Source organism: Pithys albifrons, chromosome 8 (assembly GCF_047495875.1).
Source record: "Pithys albifrons albifrons isolate INPA30051 chromosome 8, PitAlb_v1, whole genome shotgun sequence".
Taxonomy (NCBI): Eukaryota; Metazoa; Chordata; class Aves; order Passeriformes; family Thamnophilidae; genus Pithys; species Pithys albifrons.
The window spans coordinates 15,137,794-15,154,935 of NC_092465.1; the positions used below are offsets into that span (position 1 = coordinate 15,137,794).

At 42.7% G+C, this 17,142-nt stretch overlaps 1 protein-coding gene across 2 annotated transcripts; it reads left to right on the forward strand.

The window, feature by feature from the left end:
* The first annotated feature begins 14 nt into the window (after window positions 1–14).
* Window positions 15–16,838, forward strand: TMEM169 (transmembrane protein 169). 2 transcript variants are annotated; one of them, XM_071562855.1, is made up of 4 exons: window positions 15–136; window positions 635–736; window positions 11,174–11,613; window positions 12,941–16,838. In XM_071562855.1, the coding sequence occupies exons 3-4, from the start codon at window positions 11,310–11,312 to the stop codon at window positions 13,561–13,563; spliced, it is 927 nt and encodes a 308-aa protein (XP_071418956.1). In that variant the 5' UTR covers window positions 15–136; window positions 635–736; window positions 11,174–11,309; the 3' UTR covers window positions 13,564–16,838. The 2 variants fall into 2 exon arrangements, with proteins under 2 accessions (XP_071418956.1, XP_071418955.1); XM_071562854.1 differs by lacking the exon at window positions 635–736.
* The last annotated feature ends 304 nt before the right edge of the window (window positions 16,839–17,142 follow it).

Genomic DNA, 17,142 nt, shown 5'->3' on the forward strand with positions numbered 1-17,142 from the left:
CGCCCTGCGAGTGACGCGCGGCCCCGCCCGGCGCTCAGCGCCGTCCCCAGCACCGGCTCCGGCCGTGCCCGCGGTACCGGCGGTGCCCGCAGTGCTGGCGCTGCCCGCGGTCCTGCGGCGGCTCCGCGGGCGGCAGGTAAGGGGGGGAGGCTCTCTGGGGTCGGGAACGCCGCGGTCCGACCCCGCGGGGCAGACACCGCTCCGCGACGGGAACGGGTCGGTGGCGCCCACCTGCCCCGCCCGCGGTCCCGTCTGCTTGCGAGGAGCGGGTTGCCGTGGCTTTCTGAACCGCTTCGGGTCACCTTCCCCGGGGCCGCGGGCAGGAGCAGCGGGAACGGAGCTCCGGCCGTGCTCGGGGGTGTCCCGGGGCGCAGGGAAAGGTGCTGGGCTGGGAATCCGCTCCCCGGGCCGGGAAGGCTGAGGTGGTGGCGTTCACCTTGTCCCCAGTATTGTCGTTTTGGGCTCAGATGTCTTTGTGATGGTGTTCTCCCCCCACCTCATTCCCCCCCCCCCCCCTTTCCGAAATCGCCCTAACTAAGCTCAATATTAATTGCTCAGTTGTCACAGAGAACAGCCAGCATTGTTTTCTTGTCTATCCTACAGTGAAGTGACAGAGCATCTTTGTCCATTGCAGGTGATTTTAACCAGCGCTGATGTGCCCAGCAGCGTGTGTGTGCATGTTCAGTGTCTTTCCACGCATCTCCTCTGTCCTTTTCAATAGAAGAGATGCTTGAAAGTATGTCTCAATTTTGGTTCCTTATTTTTGCCTGAGGAGAGTTGGCTAATGTGAGAAGATAGTGAGAATTTTTTTAAAAAAAGGCACTTATAAGTAAAGTGGGAGAGTCGTTGAGTCTGTTGTGGTTTTCCTATTTGTTGAACAAATCTATTTCTTTTTTCCCAAAACACGTTCTAAGATTGATTACTTTAAATCAGAGACAGAAGTTCAGTGTGTTTCAATGGAAGTTGTATATCCTCTTTTTAAGTGTAGGGAAAGCACGGAGAAGTTAACAGTGTGTCCACACTCATTCAGCAAAGGGTGGCAAGACAGGAGTGGATTTCCACATGGTGGTTTAGGCCAGTGAGGCAACAGATAGGCAGAATTGCCTTTTTCGGGTGGATTAATGTTTGCAGAATCCTTTAATGTTTTAAAGCCCTCTGCTTCTGGAGGCAAAACATGACACTGCAAAAAAAAAAATGCAAACCAACAAAAATTTCCCCTTGTTTAATTATCTTCCACAATCTGAGACTTCACAGATCCCTATTAACTGTCTCTGGCTGCCCTACATATCTCAGGCAGGCTGTATCAGAGTGATCATTAATTAATCCCAGGGAGAAGCACTCATCTGTGCTAGTGAGTTAAGTCTTCATATTCCAACCTGCCATCCCAACTGAGCTCCAGGGCTCCAAAGAAAATCCAGAGGGCCTCTATGCTCATGTGATTTCCTTGATTTCACTTTTCTTTCTGGAGAGCACTATCAAATGATTTTTTTCTCTATCAGGATATATTGCTTGGATTCTGGAATTCCTCAATAGCCATAGAAATGTAATGAATAAGGGGTGAACGCATGAGTTAAGGTTCTGTGAGTGATGGGTGGGAGGAGGAAGGGGAAAGGTATAAAGACTGGAGAGGAAGAAGGAAAGAAAAGGAGACATGCATTCGCTGGTATTCAATGGAGGGTGGCCCCTTCTGGTACAAAATCTATCCACAAACAATAGAGCTGAGGTAACCTACACTCACGGATGTTTTCAGCAAGGCAGTGGCTTCTGTTCACTCTTCACTGTTATGTGGGTTGCCTTTCAACCAAGGATTCAAACTGTACCTTTGTGTGACTCAATTTTACTCCAGGGCTTGAAATTCAAAATTATTTAAGCTGAAAGAAAGAAAATCTTATTAACTAAAATAAATTTTAATCTTCTCATATGCTTGTACTTTCTTAATCACAAAGGAATGTTAATTTTATTGGTAGCACTAAAATGTGTTGGTCTGTCAGTACATGCAGCCATAGTGGTAAATTCAGTAACCAGAAGGCTCTTACATATTTATGTTACTCTATAAACTTAATGTTCAGATTCTGAATTTTTATGTGTTAGAAAATAATGTCTGATTAGACAGCTTATTTTTTATTTTTTTTTCAGTATATGTCAGCTTGCGTTTGGAAGAAAATAAATCTGCATTTAAAGCCTTGGAGTCTTAATTTTCCTTTTTTGAAGTTAACCATCTGAATTTTTTTGCCTTGGTATATCTATCACTTAAAACATTCGAGAATCAAAATGACACATTTAGGAAAAAGAATTAATCAGTAGTTTTTTCAGTTGTCATCTCCTTTGGAGTTGTGGGATTAGCACATGTCATGCTTGAACATTTACTTTTTTATTTATATATTGAAGAGGAAAAACTAGATTTCCTGTTTTTACAGCTCCAAGATTGTGTCTTGGCTTTGAATGAACTAGTTGAATTTGTTGAGATGAATAGAATATTCTGCATTTTCAGAAAAGGATACTTTTGTCCAAAGCTGATGTGCTTTGCCAACCTATGGCTCAGCTATTCAGCTGATGACATCTGCCAGTCCAGTACACTGCCATGCTTTAAAAATCCTGGCACTTATATGTACTGCCTTAATAATTCCCTGTTGCATGCCATCCTCCAGGGTGTCCGTGCCCTCCTACAGCTCGTAATCCATTTTGGCAATGGGGAAGGTCTCAGGGTTGTTAAATACCAACCTGATGTGAGAAAACAGATGGCTCCAAACAGGAGAGAAACCTCCACAGGATCCAAACCCTGGGAGAGGTGTCCCTGGGGTCAGCAGCCTGACAAGAAGGTGACAGCAGAAGAGATTTAATGAAAAGCATCTTGTTGCCAGAAATAAAATTTTAATGTCGGAGACTATTTCTGACAGAGGGTTTGTGCTGGTCAGCCTTCAGAAAAAGAGTTGCACTCCAGCAGCCTCTGCTTTCACAGACCCTGTTCTTATGGCTGCTCCAGGTTCATATCTTCTCCTGGGATACCAAACCATGTAAAGTGTAACAACAGTAATTTCTTCCCTCCCCATACCTATTACAAGAAAAGCGTGGATTGAGCCAAAACCAAATGAAAACCAGTGTGAGTTTCAGTGCCTTTACCTCTCTGGACCTTTCAGTGGGATTATGCAACATGCCTCTGGAAATCCCTGCTACTTTCACCTCCTGTACATTCTCTCATGAGGCTCTTTTTTCTTTCATTCTCTCTCACTAGCAAGTGAGAGCCTTTCTGTTTCATGGCTTCTGGTTTCCACATCAGAACAGCCTCCTGGTCAGCCCCAGCTGATGTTCAGGGTCTCTGGTCGATTCACCTCTTTAGGGACTTCCTCTCTGGCAAGATACTTTACTCAGTTGTATCTTGGGGGTTCTTGGTCTAATTAGGAGATAATCAGGATTTTACAGTCTTTTATCATGAGAATTTCCTTCTGGTGATTAAAAAAAATGCTGGAGATACCAAGAAACACATCCCGCTCAAAGCAGAGTTCGTAGTGGTGCAATGTAGAATATCAGCATCAAACAGTTTGAAATAGGTACATAGACAGATTTTCTAAATAGTCACACACTCTGCTAATACCATACTAATGATGCTAAAGCTTTCACTTGTCTGCAATTCAGACTGCTGCATTTTTAATATCCTGGCATCATGGATCTCTATCTGCACTCGGATCCAGTCACAAGTCCCCTGAGCCAAGTAATTCCTGTTGCTGGAGATACTGTCTAAATACCTTAGATTATATTTACTGTGCAATGCATTAAGCAATCCTAAATCGCTCCCAGGGGAATGATCCAGTTCTCTTAGTGTGTAGTTGTGTTCACCAGCAACTCCTGGGCTGCAGCCAGGTGTTACTCTGAGAAAGGTCTGACTGAAGCCCCCAGTTATCTTGCCTAAGGAAGAATCACAGGATGTATCTTGGTCTCAGTATTTTTCAGATAATCCTTTTCAAACTGGATTTACAATTGACTGTGTTTTACATCAGGCTGTATGGCTGCAACTGCTTCCTCTCTAATTGCAAGTATTTTGATGTGTGGTCTCTACTCATTTTGTCTAAGTAAAGCTCTGGGGTGCTTGATCTTGCCAGCACAGAGCAGGAAAGGGGACTGAGATAGTCAGGGATCTTCTGAGTGGTAAGGAAGAAAAAATAGCCTGAGGTGCCAACAAAGTTCTTTGGTTTTAATTATTGTAAAGGTCAGACAATAGTTCAGCATGCATTAGAACATCCTCTTGACAGCACTGCATGTTGGAGGTCTTGCAGTCGTTTACTGACATCACCTGCCAGCCAGGTCTCCAGCGGATGTCTTGTGTTAGCACAGGTGCTTCACACTCACCACTGGTGCTTCACGGCTTTGGAGACTTCAGACACAGCAACTTCCAGTGTTTTTCGCTGGCATATACTGTCTATATATACTGTGTAGAAGGTATTTTCTCCATACTCTGGTGAGGAAGGTGAGAGGCTCAAAACTCCATTTTCATGTGCTACATGCTTGCTCTGTTACTGTTTTCTAGGCATCTGCTTGGATGCCTAGAGGGGAGGAGGCACCTCCAGTTTGTCGTATGCAGTATATTCTAGTGTGTCTTCCAATCTCAACTGAGGATGAACTGGGTGTCATACCAGCAAATATAGATGCTACACTTGATCCCAGCCTAAATACACTGCTGTGATGGCAGGATATTGGACGAACATTGGTGGGATTGAGTTTGTTCAGCTGTTCCTGTGGTACAGTGTAATCCAACAGTGACTTGGTGGATGGGGTAGGGGTTACAATCAGCGCCTGCTGTTTCAAGGTGTAGGATGGCCTGTTTTGGCAAATGCAGCAGGGAGGGATAGAGCAGTGGAACAGAGAAAGTGTCTTCACTTTATGGTTGTGATTTTTTTCCTACAAGATTAAGGGGCTTCTGTTGAGTTTATTCAAGATTCATATCTAAATGCTTGGTTTGCTTTGAAGAGTTCAAACCAACTTCCATTTCCAAGTCATGCACCTTTTAAAACCTTGTTTGTCTTTAGAGGCTAATGTGCACATGTTGTTCCTTGACATTGTTAGCATTATATAATAAAGAAATAGATATAATCCATGTGGAGGCAGTGGAAAGCTTTGTGTCCTTTGTCTCAATTTCTTTTTCTTCTAACAGTCTGGACAAGAAGTGGGAAGATGAGGGTGAGACACCACTTCAGGCTTTTGCTCTAAAAAAATGTAGCCCAGTACAGTTTGGGGATTTTTAAAAAGTTGGTATACAAGAAAATCGAATGGGCTTTTCATTTAATATAAAATAAAAATGCTCATCTATTCTTGTATGCTGTCTTCCAGTCTTCACTAATGAGTGATCTACACAGCAGTTATTATTCAGTGACATTTGGAAAAGTTATGGAACAGCAGATGAAAATAAAAAGAACTGATTCATAAAACAGATACTCTGTAAAGTGCCCTTAGCTTTTAAAAAAATCCTTTGAAAATGTGATTCAGAAACAACATAACAATACTTTGAAATGCTTCTCTCCACTACTTTTTTTAATTATTATTTTGACTGTATCTGTAGAATACTGTCAGCAAGTGTTTGGGTGTCTCATGGAAGGGTGGAAGGGGGAGCAAGGGGCCTGAGTAACCCAGCACGGCCCAGGAGCCAGCAAGCCCTTAGTCCACACCCAAGCAGGTCTAGTCTTGCTGCAGCTTCAGTGATGGTTGATCACCTGAGCTGACCAATGCAGATCTGGCTCATCGTTCCAGCAGGATAGGTCCAGTAACTGCTCAGCAGTGTGGTGCAGGCTGGTACTAATGCCACCTGCCAACAGGCAGGTGTTGTGTGCCAGTGATAATTTGGAGTGGCTGGGCAAACTTGGGTCTGTCAATACTTGCCTGCAGAAATTGTGTTACTTGCTCACACCTCCCTTGCTTTTAGCTTGAGCTTTTAGCACCCTCTGGTCCTGAGGGGAAGGCAAGAAGCAGACAGAGGCTTCATTAGCAAACACCTATAAAGTTTTTGGTGGCATGAGTCATCTTACTGTGTTATTGCCTCTCCTTGGATGCTCAGTGCCATCCTCGGCTTTTAGCAGTTCAGCTTGAAGTCCGCTCCTTCTTGGATGTGTGTGCAGAGCATGGCCATTTTTCTTGTCTCTCCAAGAAACAAAAGTACTTTTAAGCCTGTAGATTAAGCAGGGAGGGAAAGATGAATGTGATCTATGAACTTTGCCATTTGCTTTCTTTTACCTTGCTGGGCTGGCAGAGGCAGATGGTTGTCTTCGTGTCTCTTGCTGTTGATACACAGACACTTAATGCAGCCTCAAAATGGGCCACTGCCGGGAGGGGTAGTTTTTCCTCCCTTAGATATTCTTTCCCCTAGAAGAAGATGCATGGTGAACCTGATGAGGGAATCCATCTAGCTAAAAATAATATTATTTTCTGTGAGATAAATCTCCTGATTAAGCTCACCACAAGCTGCACAGACCTTAGTACTGAGAGGCCGGGGCTGTTCTTGCCTCACCTTCTAATATGTCATTCATCACAGCCTTGAGTATTTGCTATATTCAAGTAACCGTGCAACCTAGTTTGAGCTATTTCACCATGAAATAAAGAGGAGACAGACATCCTCTGTTTTAGCAGGTGAGGATGGATAATAAAGGATAATTTAGGAGTCATTTAGGTATTTAAAACAGAACCAAACCTGTTGAGGGAGCCCTACAATTTGTCCCTTTCCCTGCCTAAGGTCTGAATTAAATGTGCTTTCCTACACAGGTCTTGTCACATGTTTTTATTGGGTCTGGGGCTGCATTTCTGTAGACCAATGCATTTGTCATAACACAGTGACTGGTGACAGACAATTCTGTCCTGAACAGCTGGATACATCTAATACCATCTATTTTCATGTGTACAATCTGCCAGCAGATAACTCCTTTAAAAATTACTAGGGATTGGAAAAGATCCTTTAGGTAACATGCATGCTTAGAAACCTACACACACATGCACATGCACAAAATCAGAGGCAGGTTTGGGTGCAGACAGGATTGGGGATGCAGAGGTTATGGAGTAAAAGCTGCAAACAAAGGAAAATCTGTGTGTGGGAAGCTCTCTCTCAAGGTATGTCTCTGGGGTAAATTTCCCTGTATTTTTTAAATTTCCCTGTATTTTTCCCCATCCTGTGTAACTCACAGTGCTTCTAAAGCACAGGTTATTTTTTGTTTCTGCAGACAACCACTGCATGATGTGAGTGAAGACACAGTGCCAGTTCTTCTTATGTGTTGTACATTTTATGTGACTATAAAAATAAAAATTGATGCTCCTTGCTTCCTACCGTCTACATTTTTTTCCTCTCCTATCTGCTCTGAGCAGTCATAAAAAGGTTACTTGTGCTGCAGCAGGGATTTAAGATCAAGGATTTTATTAGCTTGCAGGAAGGCTCTTCCTTCCTGTCTGCATTCAAACCAGATAATTTCTCTTCTGTTAGCAGCAGGATCAAGCCCTGAAAACCAATAGAAGAAGCTTCCTTTGACCTAAATGGTGCAAGGCCAAGCTTTTAGGCTCCTGTTTTGTGTGTCAAAGACTATTACTGTCATGGGAAGCATAAGCAGCAGTAGTTTTCCTGCATAGTAACAGAAGACTGTGCTTCTAAAAATTCCTCTACAGAGTGTTTTTGCAGAACTGCCTCCCCAGGGTTCTCCATCTGTTTTCATATGGAGATTAATAACAAATTGTTTGGCTGATAAACTGCTCCCTGCTATCTTTGAAATGTGACCATTTCTTTTCCTTTCCTCCCATGTACAGTTATTAGATTCCTGTCTATCCCTGTCCTCTCACATGGGAGACATCACTAGTATGATGAGATGCTCAGCAATTGCCAGGCTGCAGCTCCACAGCAAGGCTTTTAAGTGGTGAAGATTCTGGTATGTGGCTGAAAGAACTGGTGCTGTGGACAGCTGTGTAGTGCTGAGGGCTGGCCTTATCCTTAGAGGTTGTAAAGAAAAGGAAGAGAGAAAAATTAAGCTTTGTGTACAATACTCTGATTTCTGCAAGCATCCATTTCTTGTCTGCAATTATAGAGAAAATATTCCGAGGAAAAATGGGACTGGGGATTGAACCTGCTCTACCCACCCGCACAGCTGCAGGATGTAGGGTTACTGGTGGTATTTTGAAGTGCTGTGTTCAGAAGCTCTGGACCAGCTGCCAGAGGGTATTCCAGCTGCTTCATTGGGAAACAGATGAGAAAAGAATAAACATGTGCTGTGAAAACAGGCTTAAGATCAAGAGGGAATATTTGTGATCTTCACTCTGACTGCTCCCTAATACAAACCAGAGGACTTCCCACACTAACACCTCTTCTGGTCAAGTACAGATGACTAAACTGCTGACAAGATAGGCAGTCCAGATTTGGACGTTTCCACTGATGGTGTATCAGTCATCCAGTGATGTATAGCAAGTGACACCTACCCACTTCTTTAAAACACCTACCTAATATCTGCCTTGTGTATTTCAGCTTTTTATCTTGCTGCATCCTTGTCTGCTGGATCAGAGAGATCTCCTTCATGTTTTTGTTTTTCATGTAGACAGACTGACATCAGATTTTATCTTCTTGTGCCTTAAACAGAATAATCTGGGCTCCTTCACTTCCTTATCCCAGGGACTCTGACTTAGCCACAGCAACAGTACTTCTTAGAGGCTTATCCTCCATTGCCCATTCCCTCTCCTTTTATCAGCAAGACAAGAAGCTGAGCTGCCAGCCTTTGATAACCGTGCTGTGGAGGTGTGTCTAGTCATGGTCAAAATTCACAGTGGCAATAGCTGTTATAGTGGGGGTGGGAATGCCAGGCATAGCAAAATAACTCGGGGATCTTAGGCATCTTCTGGTCATTAATCATCTTTCTGCCTCACTGGTGAGCACAAGAACAGGTCACAAATTTCCAATGCCTATCTGTGACAGAGTCAGGAGTAACATAACCTCGTTCTTCCTCGCATAGTCAAGGCTGACATGGTCCTTTAGGCTTTGGCATCACACTGAGGACTGACGTCAGCTTGTCATCCACTGTGAATTTAAACAAGGCCACAGCTGGATCAACTTGAAGGAAAAAAAAAGCCCCAGCCACAAATATTTGCGGTAGCTTTGCGTTATTTTTAAATGTTACTTGCAAGTCATCCCCTTCTCAAGTCAGTAGGAACTGAGCACAGAACTACAGCCAAGAACTTCGGGAATCTAATTCCCAATCAACTTCTATGTCTCCAGACTTCTAGTAGATTATCCTAGCAGTGAGGCTTTTGCTTTCCCTGTGTTTCCAGGCCTGTTTTCATCACTTCTGGGAGTAGAATCTCACTGTTGTCCCAGGGGATCATTAGGCTCAATCAGGTCATTTTAGGATTTCATACATGCAAAACATGAAGCTTTACTGCTGATTCTCAGAGAGAAATGTTAGATCCTATTGTACCTCCTGGATGAATTTACTACAGAGTGAGTTTATTCCATAGCATAAATTCATTCTATTTACCTGTAAAGCATTTAAAAAAAAAACTTGAATGAGAGCTTACTCGAATTTCTGTTTTCTCATGTCTGGTAATTTAGGCATACCTTTTTATATGGCAGGTAAGATGGCAATCTCAACAGTCTGTTCCCAGCCTTGCTGTAGAATTAACCAAGACATTCTCTGCCCAGTGATCTAAAACCAGTCCAACTTCTGGGATATGCCACATCTTGGGGTTTCTTTAATTCCATTTTATGTGTCTTCTGATCACCAGGGAAGATTTATTTTCTATAATGCAAAAAAAACCCCAACTCTAAAGTGTTGAGTTCTTCAAAGCCCCACAGAGCCAACTGGTCACATTCTTAGGTGTTAAAGGGATACAAATAAAAGTTTTGTGTGGGAGCGGTGTGCGTAAGTGTGAGTGTATGAGGCATAAATGACTGATCTAAAGTTCTGTACAAAATTTCAAAACAGAACAGCAAAATCTCAGATCTGTGGGAAGACCAGGACCATAATGCCAAATCTAAAAATGCTCAACTTTTTTCTAGCATCTGCTCAAGTAAAACAATTTCCTTAGCATTATGTGAACTATTAATTATGATAACTGTGTTTCTTAGTTTCCTGTTAAAGAGATGACTCACTTACTAGGTAGAAGCTTAATTATTGGTCACGTGCATTCTTTTAAATACAAATGTTCATGTAAATGTTCAACAGAGCTCGTCAGAGTTGTTAAAGTGTTATTCTGTGTATTCAGCTTTGTACCTAAACACTTCATGAATACTTGGCACAGTCAGTTTCTTAAATGTTATGAAATCTGAGAACCATTAATTCTGTGTCTTCCATATTCATGGAGCAGGATTTGTCTGCCTCAATGCATGTTTAATTATGTGACTTTTATTTAGGCAGCTTTCCCATAGATAACAGTTTCATTCGATATTGCTGTTAATTTTACTGAATGAGGAGCAAAAAATGGAGTCCTCATGTTTGTGCAAAGATTTGTGAAGATTTGTGTTGTTTTCCCTGGACAATCAGGAGACTGCTGTGGTTCCCAATGCCCTCCCTAGCAAAGTAATTTTAATAATAATTTTGCTTTTAATCCACTGTATCTACTGGGGTTTTTTCCAAGTTTGGCAACACTAAATATTGAAAAATTTTTAAGGTTTGAAACATCATTAATTTTGACATAATTTGATTAATTTTTATCATATTCTTGCAATGGTCAGTGAACCAGAAGATGCTCAAAATGAGAAAGGCTGGCACCAATATAGCTATTGTAATGCTGGACAAGTGCAGTGCTCCTGTTGCAGTTGTCTCTACTCTCGTCCCTTAAATCAGTCAGCTGCTTTTTCATCTGTGATTTCAATCCTTTATTCTCAAGCATTTGGACCAAAACCATTGTCTTCTGTTTGTTTCCAGCCTTGCAGAGGTATGTTAAAATCATCTAGTAAGCTGTACTTGTTTAATCCCTTCTTATAAATGTTAATACTATTTCCTTTTCCAGCAGCTTTGCTTTGTTACATTTAAAATTGGACCCTGAGAATCGAGATTAAATTAGATACTACAAAAATTCTATGTAATAAAATTGATGTTCAGGACAGTATAAAGAATCTTCAGATGACATTTAAACCAGTTGGAAGTAACTCTTTTTAGGAAAAATGTGCCATTTTTTTCTGCTTGGTAAGAAAAAGACACTTTTTCAGCCTTCTCTCTCATTTTAGGCTGGGAATGGAGCGCATAGTTTTGATGTCAGGAGTGGGACATCTTACCAAAACAAAGCATCCATGGGACCATTGTCTAATCAATGACTTCTAAGCGCAGGATTGGTGGTGTTACATCGGAAACAGGTGCTACAAGATGCCAAGTGAAGTGCCTGAGAGCAGCAGCAGCATGGAGGAGACAGTGCAGAAAGACAGCAAGTCTGGAGGCCACAGCCCTCACTGTGGCACAATGAGAAGGGCTGTGGCAACCACTGTCACCTTTGATGGGGAAGCCACTATGGACCGGAGGAAAAAGAAGAAAAAAGAGTCCCGTCCTGAGTCAATAATAGTGTATCGGTCAGAGAATGACAATAAGGTGGAAGAAGAACAGGTGGATGAAGAAGGAGGGGAGAGGAGCTCTGAGGAAGGCTCCAAGTTCCTGGGGCAGTCTATGGCAGATGGTATGTATTCCTGGGAACACCCATTTCTCATAAACATTTTTTTGGTGCCCTTCTTGGTTTAAGGTCAAAGGGACAGTGGGACAAACCCTCTTCAAGACTGCAGGCAAGGAGGGTTTGAGTTCATACATGAAAATTTTCTGAAACAAAAAGCATGAAAGGCTGATTGGGAATGTCTCCTGTGGTTCTTTCCAGAGTTTGGTAGTTATTACACTCTTAGTTTTAAATGTATGTGCTGGTTGGAGTTGATCCAGAAAAGTGCTATGCATGCTTTAAGCAAATGATGCTGAGATCAAGCTGCTGTCCATGTCTGAATAATGGCTTATTAAGTGAAAGGAGGGAAGCAGATGGATTTAGTGTCTCTACCTGTGATAGGGATTTTGACTCATTATCTAGGATTTGCTTTTTGTTTGCATAGTCTCAGCACAGCTTCCTCTTGAAGACTGATTATTTGGCAAGGTCATCATGGGGCACCATGGAGTCACTTTCCTTGCTGATGTGTGTCCTGGTCACCCTTGCAGGGAAGACGTGTGGAAAGCAGGTCCTATGACTAATACTCTTGTGAGTCAGCAGTGGAGGCTGAGAGGGGCTTAAATGGGAATGCAAACTCCTGGTCTGTCAGACACACCAGATTCCCCCTGATCCCAACCCCTATCCTGATGCCTTATCTGCTGCCTTCCTTTTGTGGACCACTTCAAACTGCTCAGCGTGTTTGTAAGAGTTTCTCATTACCTCCTTCTATGCTAGTCAGAATTAAGACCAGGAAGAAACATATTTTAGCTCCATGGAAGAGTTTATGGCCAGTATCACTACAGGGATCATCCTATACCAATGTCACTTGAAAGCTAAGGCAGTCCGTTTGGAACTTCAACACATATACCAGCACTGTCCTGTTTGGTGCCTTTATCGATCTCTTAAAATGCAAATATAATTATATGAAAATTTGTAATTTTTTTCTAAACTTCAAAAATTAATTTTAATTGAGATACAGTGCAAATGTGAAGTGAATTATTAGCTATTCAGGTATAACTCCATGTGTGGATGTGCTTATTCCAAGAGAAGAGTCTCAGTCGCATTTATCTAATTCATCCCAAGTGTCCATGCTGTTCAGGAATAAATCCATGACAGAAACAGAGAAAACAGGTGTACAATTTTTCTCTGTGATAATTTTCTTCATACTGCATTGCTTCTTACCTTTCATCTTCTTTTATTTTATCTTAACTAAAATTCTATGTGCACTATCTGATTGCCTTTGGGATCTTGGAGGAGTTACACAAAATACTTAGTACAGGAAATAAATCTAATGTAGATGAATTTATCTGTGTTGTAGGTGTCTGGAACATGCCTTTAGACAGCCGATACGTCACCTTGACTGGAACAATCACCAGAGGAAAGAAGAAGGGTCAGATGGTGGACATCCATGTCACACTGACAGATAAAGAGCTGCAGGAACTGGCTAAGTCAAAGGAACCTCCTAAAGAGGACATACCCAAGAACAAGAAAAAATGTGATGTTGGGTTGGACAGAGGACCCCACATTGTCCTCTGGACCATCATCTGCCTCCCCATCATTTTTGTAGTGTCCTTTGTGGTTTCATTCTACTACGGAACCATTACATGGTACAACATCTTCTTGGTGTACAATGAAGAGAGGACCTTCTGGCACAAAATTACCTTTTGTCCCTTTTTGATTATCTTCTACCCAATTATAATTATGGTTGTTTCTTTTTCCCTAGGCCTATATTCAGCTGTGGCCCAAGTAGCATGGTCCTTTGGGTACTGGTGGCGTGCTGTCAGGGATATGGAGAAGGGCTTCTGTGGCTGGCTCTGCAGCAAGCTGGGCTTGGAAGATTGTTCTCCATACAGCATTGTTGAGCTGCTAGATTCTGACAATATCTCAGGTAGTCTTTCTGGCAAGAGCTCTGCGCAGGGTGTTGAGACCTCAGCAGTCTGAGCCTTTGTCCTGGATGACTATTTTGGTCATACATGAGTGGTTTTCACCCGGAAAATAACACATGATTTTTAAAAATATATATATATATTTAAACACAAACTTCATGAATAAAATATTGGGCTGGGAGTGCTCTTTAAATGTCACAGCATGCAAGAATTCTAACTTCACCTGCTCTGGGTGGGGAGGTGCGTGGCTCTCCAAGGATTTGTCATCTGTTGTAGCTAATTACAGCTTCTAGGAATGGTAAGAAAATCCAGGTCTGTGGGGCTCAGGCTGTTTCTTGAGTGGCAGAGATACATGATGCAAAGTCCACTTTTTGCACATTAGACTTTTCAGGAATAGGGCATAACAGTGACCTGCTGACCCAGTGAAAATAAGTCTCTGCTCAGGGGATGAACTTCAGCAGATAGGAGGCACTTCACTTCAGAGGTGAAGGTTAAACTGCAAAATATGTGATGTTCCTGCAGTTTTCCTAGAAAGGGTCCTTTTCTAGTCCTTCCAACAAGTGCAGCTAGCTTAGGCAGGCTGACCTTTTAGACACTGTCAGAGTTTGGCAAACAGACTGTTGGAATAGTTATGACAGCATTTCACTGGGAGAGGAAAGCACAGCTGCCCACAAAGGCGTGTGAGCTCTACGTGGACCTGAAACCCCCCTATCACACAAGGAAAGAGCAGGGCTTGCTTTGCAATTCAATGTGTGGGGACCTGATGGGCCTGTCACCAAGCACATTGAGGTAGCTGTAGCTGCATAAATGGGTGTTTGGGACTCACCTGCATTTGATGTCTTGATATAGGAAGGGAATGAGCTATTGGAGTTGTGTGCAGTGTGCGGTGTAAACAGTTGCATTATAGGGAAGAAACACCTGCTCTGAGGAAGAGTGATCAGTTTGCATCTAACTGCAGTGCAGGTGAGGACTGGTGGCATGTGGATTTAGGCAGGTGGAGTTAAAGGTGGTTGGGATAGGAAGGTCTCACTGAAACAACTCATTCTGGTTTTCAAGTTGCTCTTATGGAAGAGCTGTTGAACCTCCCCTTTCAGAATGGGGGAGTCCAGGAGCCTGTGTCTATTCGTGCCTCAGCTCTGGAAATCAGTGTCCCCTTCTCCTCTCTTTGCCTTCCTGGTTAATTATATGGAAGAGCAATGGAACATACATCCTCCTTCTCTCAAGTATCATTTTCATAATGAGATTCTCTTCTTTTGGGACTTTCTGTGCATGTTATAGTGCCACCCTGACCAGGCTGAGGTGGCCATCATAGGCTATAGAAATTTTAATTGTCTCTTTAAAAAAATGACTGGCAGAAAAGTTTTTTCTGGCTTAAATCTTGGGGTTTTGGCCTATGAAGGGCATGAGAAAAATAGAAGAGAGGTATAATGGATTCTAATGGGGATCAAGTTACACATCTGAAACATGATTAATTTTCTGAGTGCTGTAGTTCAGCTCATGCTGCGAGAAAGTCTGTCTGAGCCCCACCCAGAGGAGCCCACCATCTGCATGCATGTAGGTAGGTAAGTCATGGTGTGCAGTCTGCCAGCTGCACAGTCACTCATGTCTGTGTAGGTGTTTCACTTCCCCAGTCTCCCTACCAGATGGGGAGCCGCTCTAGTTTTAGGATGGTAAAAAGAAGCATTAAGAAGCTGGATTTCACAGGAACTAATGCTTTATGTTGCATTTTAAGGATGACCTCAAGACTACACTGACTGTTTGTCCTGGTTAGAACATTTGTAAACAAGTCCATCCAATCCTCTAGGCCTGACACTGAGAAATAAGTAGTCTCGGCTGCATCCTTGGTTCCTGAAAGGCACAAAGGAGCCTCTTAGCACTGGCTAGAGGATTAACAGTGTGAATAGCATACAAGCCAAATGTCAAGAGCAGGCTTGGCCCCACACTTTACTAACAAAGCAGAGGTGCTCTCTGGCACAGGTACAGCCAGGCTGTATTTGCGTCTTCCTGCTTTCAGTTTTTACTGGTGAAGTCTTTCAAGACAAAGACCAAATTCAGTAAGAAAAAAAACAGACCCCCAATCTGTTGAGACAATGTCATGTAGTTCAAGTGGGGTTCAAAGAGGTTGACATATGCCTGGGACTGGTTCAAGCTGTGAAATGCATTTCACAGGTCTGTCCCAATCAGGCAGGTTGATATGCCTCTGAATTAACAGAGATACTGGTGATAAGTCATACCACTGCTGGCAGTCTGTAGTGACCCAGCGTAGCCACTCTGCTTAATACTGCTCCATATGGAAACCACAGGCTTTTCCATGGCTGGAGGGTGGGAAGAAGTGATGCTTAACAAGCATTAAGGAGAAGGAAGGTCCACTGGCAAGTGTTCTCACGCAGTGCCTGAAGGGACACTGCTGGCATGAAAGGAGTGGATTGTGTATCTTGGCCCCAGTATGCAGCAAACAAGTTTGGGGAAAGGATGGCTGGCAAGTGTGCTTTGCTGCAGAGAGAGAAAACCCAATTCAGCTGCTGCTGCCAAACAGCAGCTGCTCAAGGCTAGACGAAAGGCTGGGGTCAGTAGCACAAAGAGCCTTTAGCTTACAGAGGGCTTGAGTGATAAATAGTAGCTCATTACAGAATACAGCTATGTGAAATGTCTGCTGAACTGCAGGATTTACTTTTAGGATTGCAAACAGCCTGCTGGAGTGGAGACAAAACCAGATCTGTGCCTCTTACTGCTATGTAGACACAAAGGAGCATCAGAGGAGTCATAGTACCCTCCCTCTGCCATGGCAGCTGTGCTTCTGGGTTTGGAGTTCACCTTTTGGGGAATATACTGGAACAATCCATCATATGTTTTCTACTTCTTTATACCAAGCTTGCCTTGTCTCCTGCTAAAGTCAAGGTGTTCTGCCATTGATTTTGCTGGGGGCTATTTTAAGCTTGGGGTTAGTTCTGGTGCTATTTGTAAAAGTTGAATTCAAACTTTTCTCTAAACAACTCTGGATAGCTTCCTCTCTTGCCTGTTATCCTCTTGTAGCAGTTTGCCTGCTGCAAATTATGTAATTATTATCAATTGCTGTAATAGAAAAAAGCACAAGTTTTTGTCCTGTTCTACCCTGCTTTCAGAAACTCACAAGTAATTTCTGCTTATGTGCCACGGTCAAACTGCAGGGAATTCCTGTTATTCTGATTGTTGAGTGTGTTTCTGGCTGCTCTAGTCTGGATTCTTTTAAAGTAATGTGTGTTTGTTGATTGTTATTTTTAGTTGCATACCTTTTTCCCATCCTTGCTGGCCTGGGTGGAGAATAAAGATGTGTGTGGCTTTACAAGAGTAGCTTTCATGCTTCTGCTTGAATTTGTGTTAAAATCAGTGTTGTGGGATGGACACAGTCATTCTATGCTGATAATTAATTAGAATTTGTTCTATTTGAAAATCTACTTAAAATTGTGTCTGAAATGGGTCTTGGTTCCACTTTTTGTTAACCAGTACTCTTCCAGAATTGTCATGTATCTGGGTTGTGGGTTCTTAGTTTTTACTTCATAGTGCACAAATGAAAACTTTTGATTTAATTTCACTTGTTGGGTATCTGTTTGGCTTTAGCCACAAGGATTTACAGGGAGGGACACAATTTCATACC

Coding starts and splice junctions, on each gene's coding strand:
- TMEM169 (XM_071562855.1), top strand. CDS start 11,310: ATGCCAAGTGAAGTGCCTGAGAGCAGCAGCAGCATGGAGGAGACAGTG. Junction 11,614..12,940: donor GGGGCAGTCTATGGCAGATG/GTATGTATTCCT, acceptor TCTGTGTTGTAG/GTGTCTGGAACATGCCTTTA.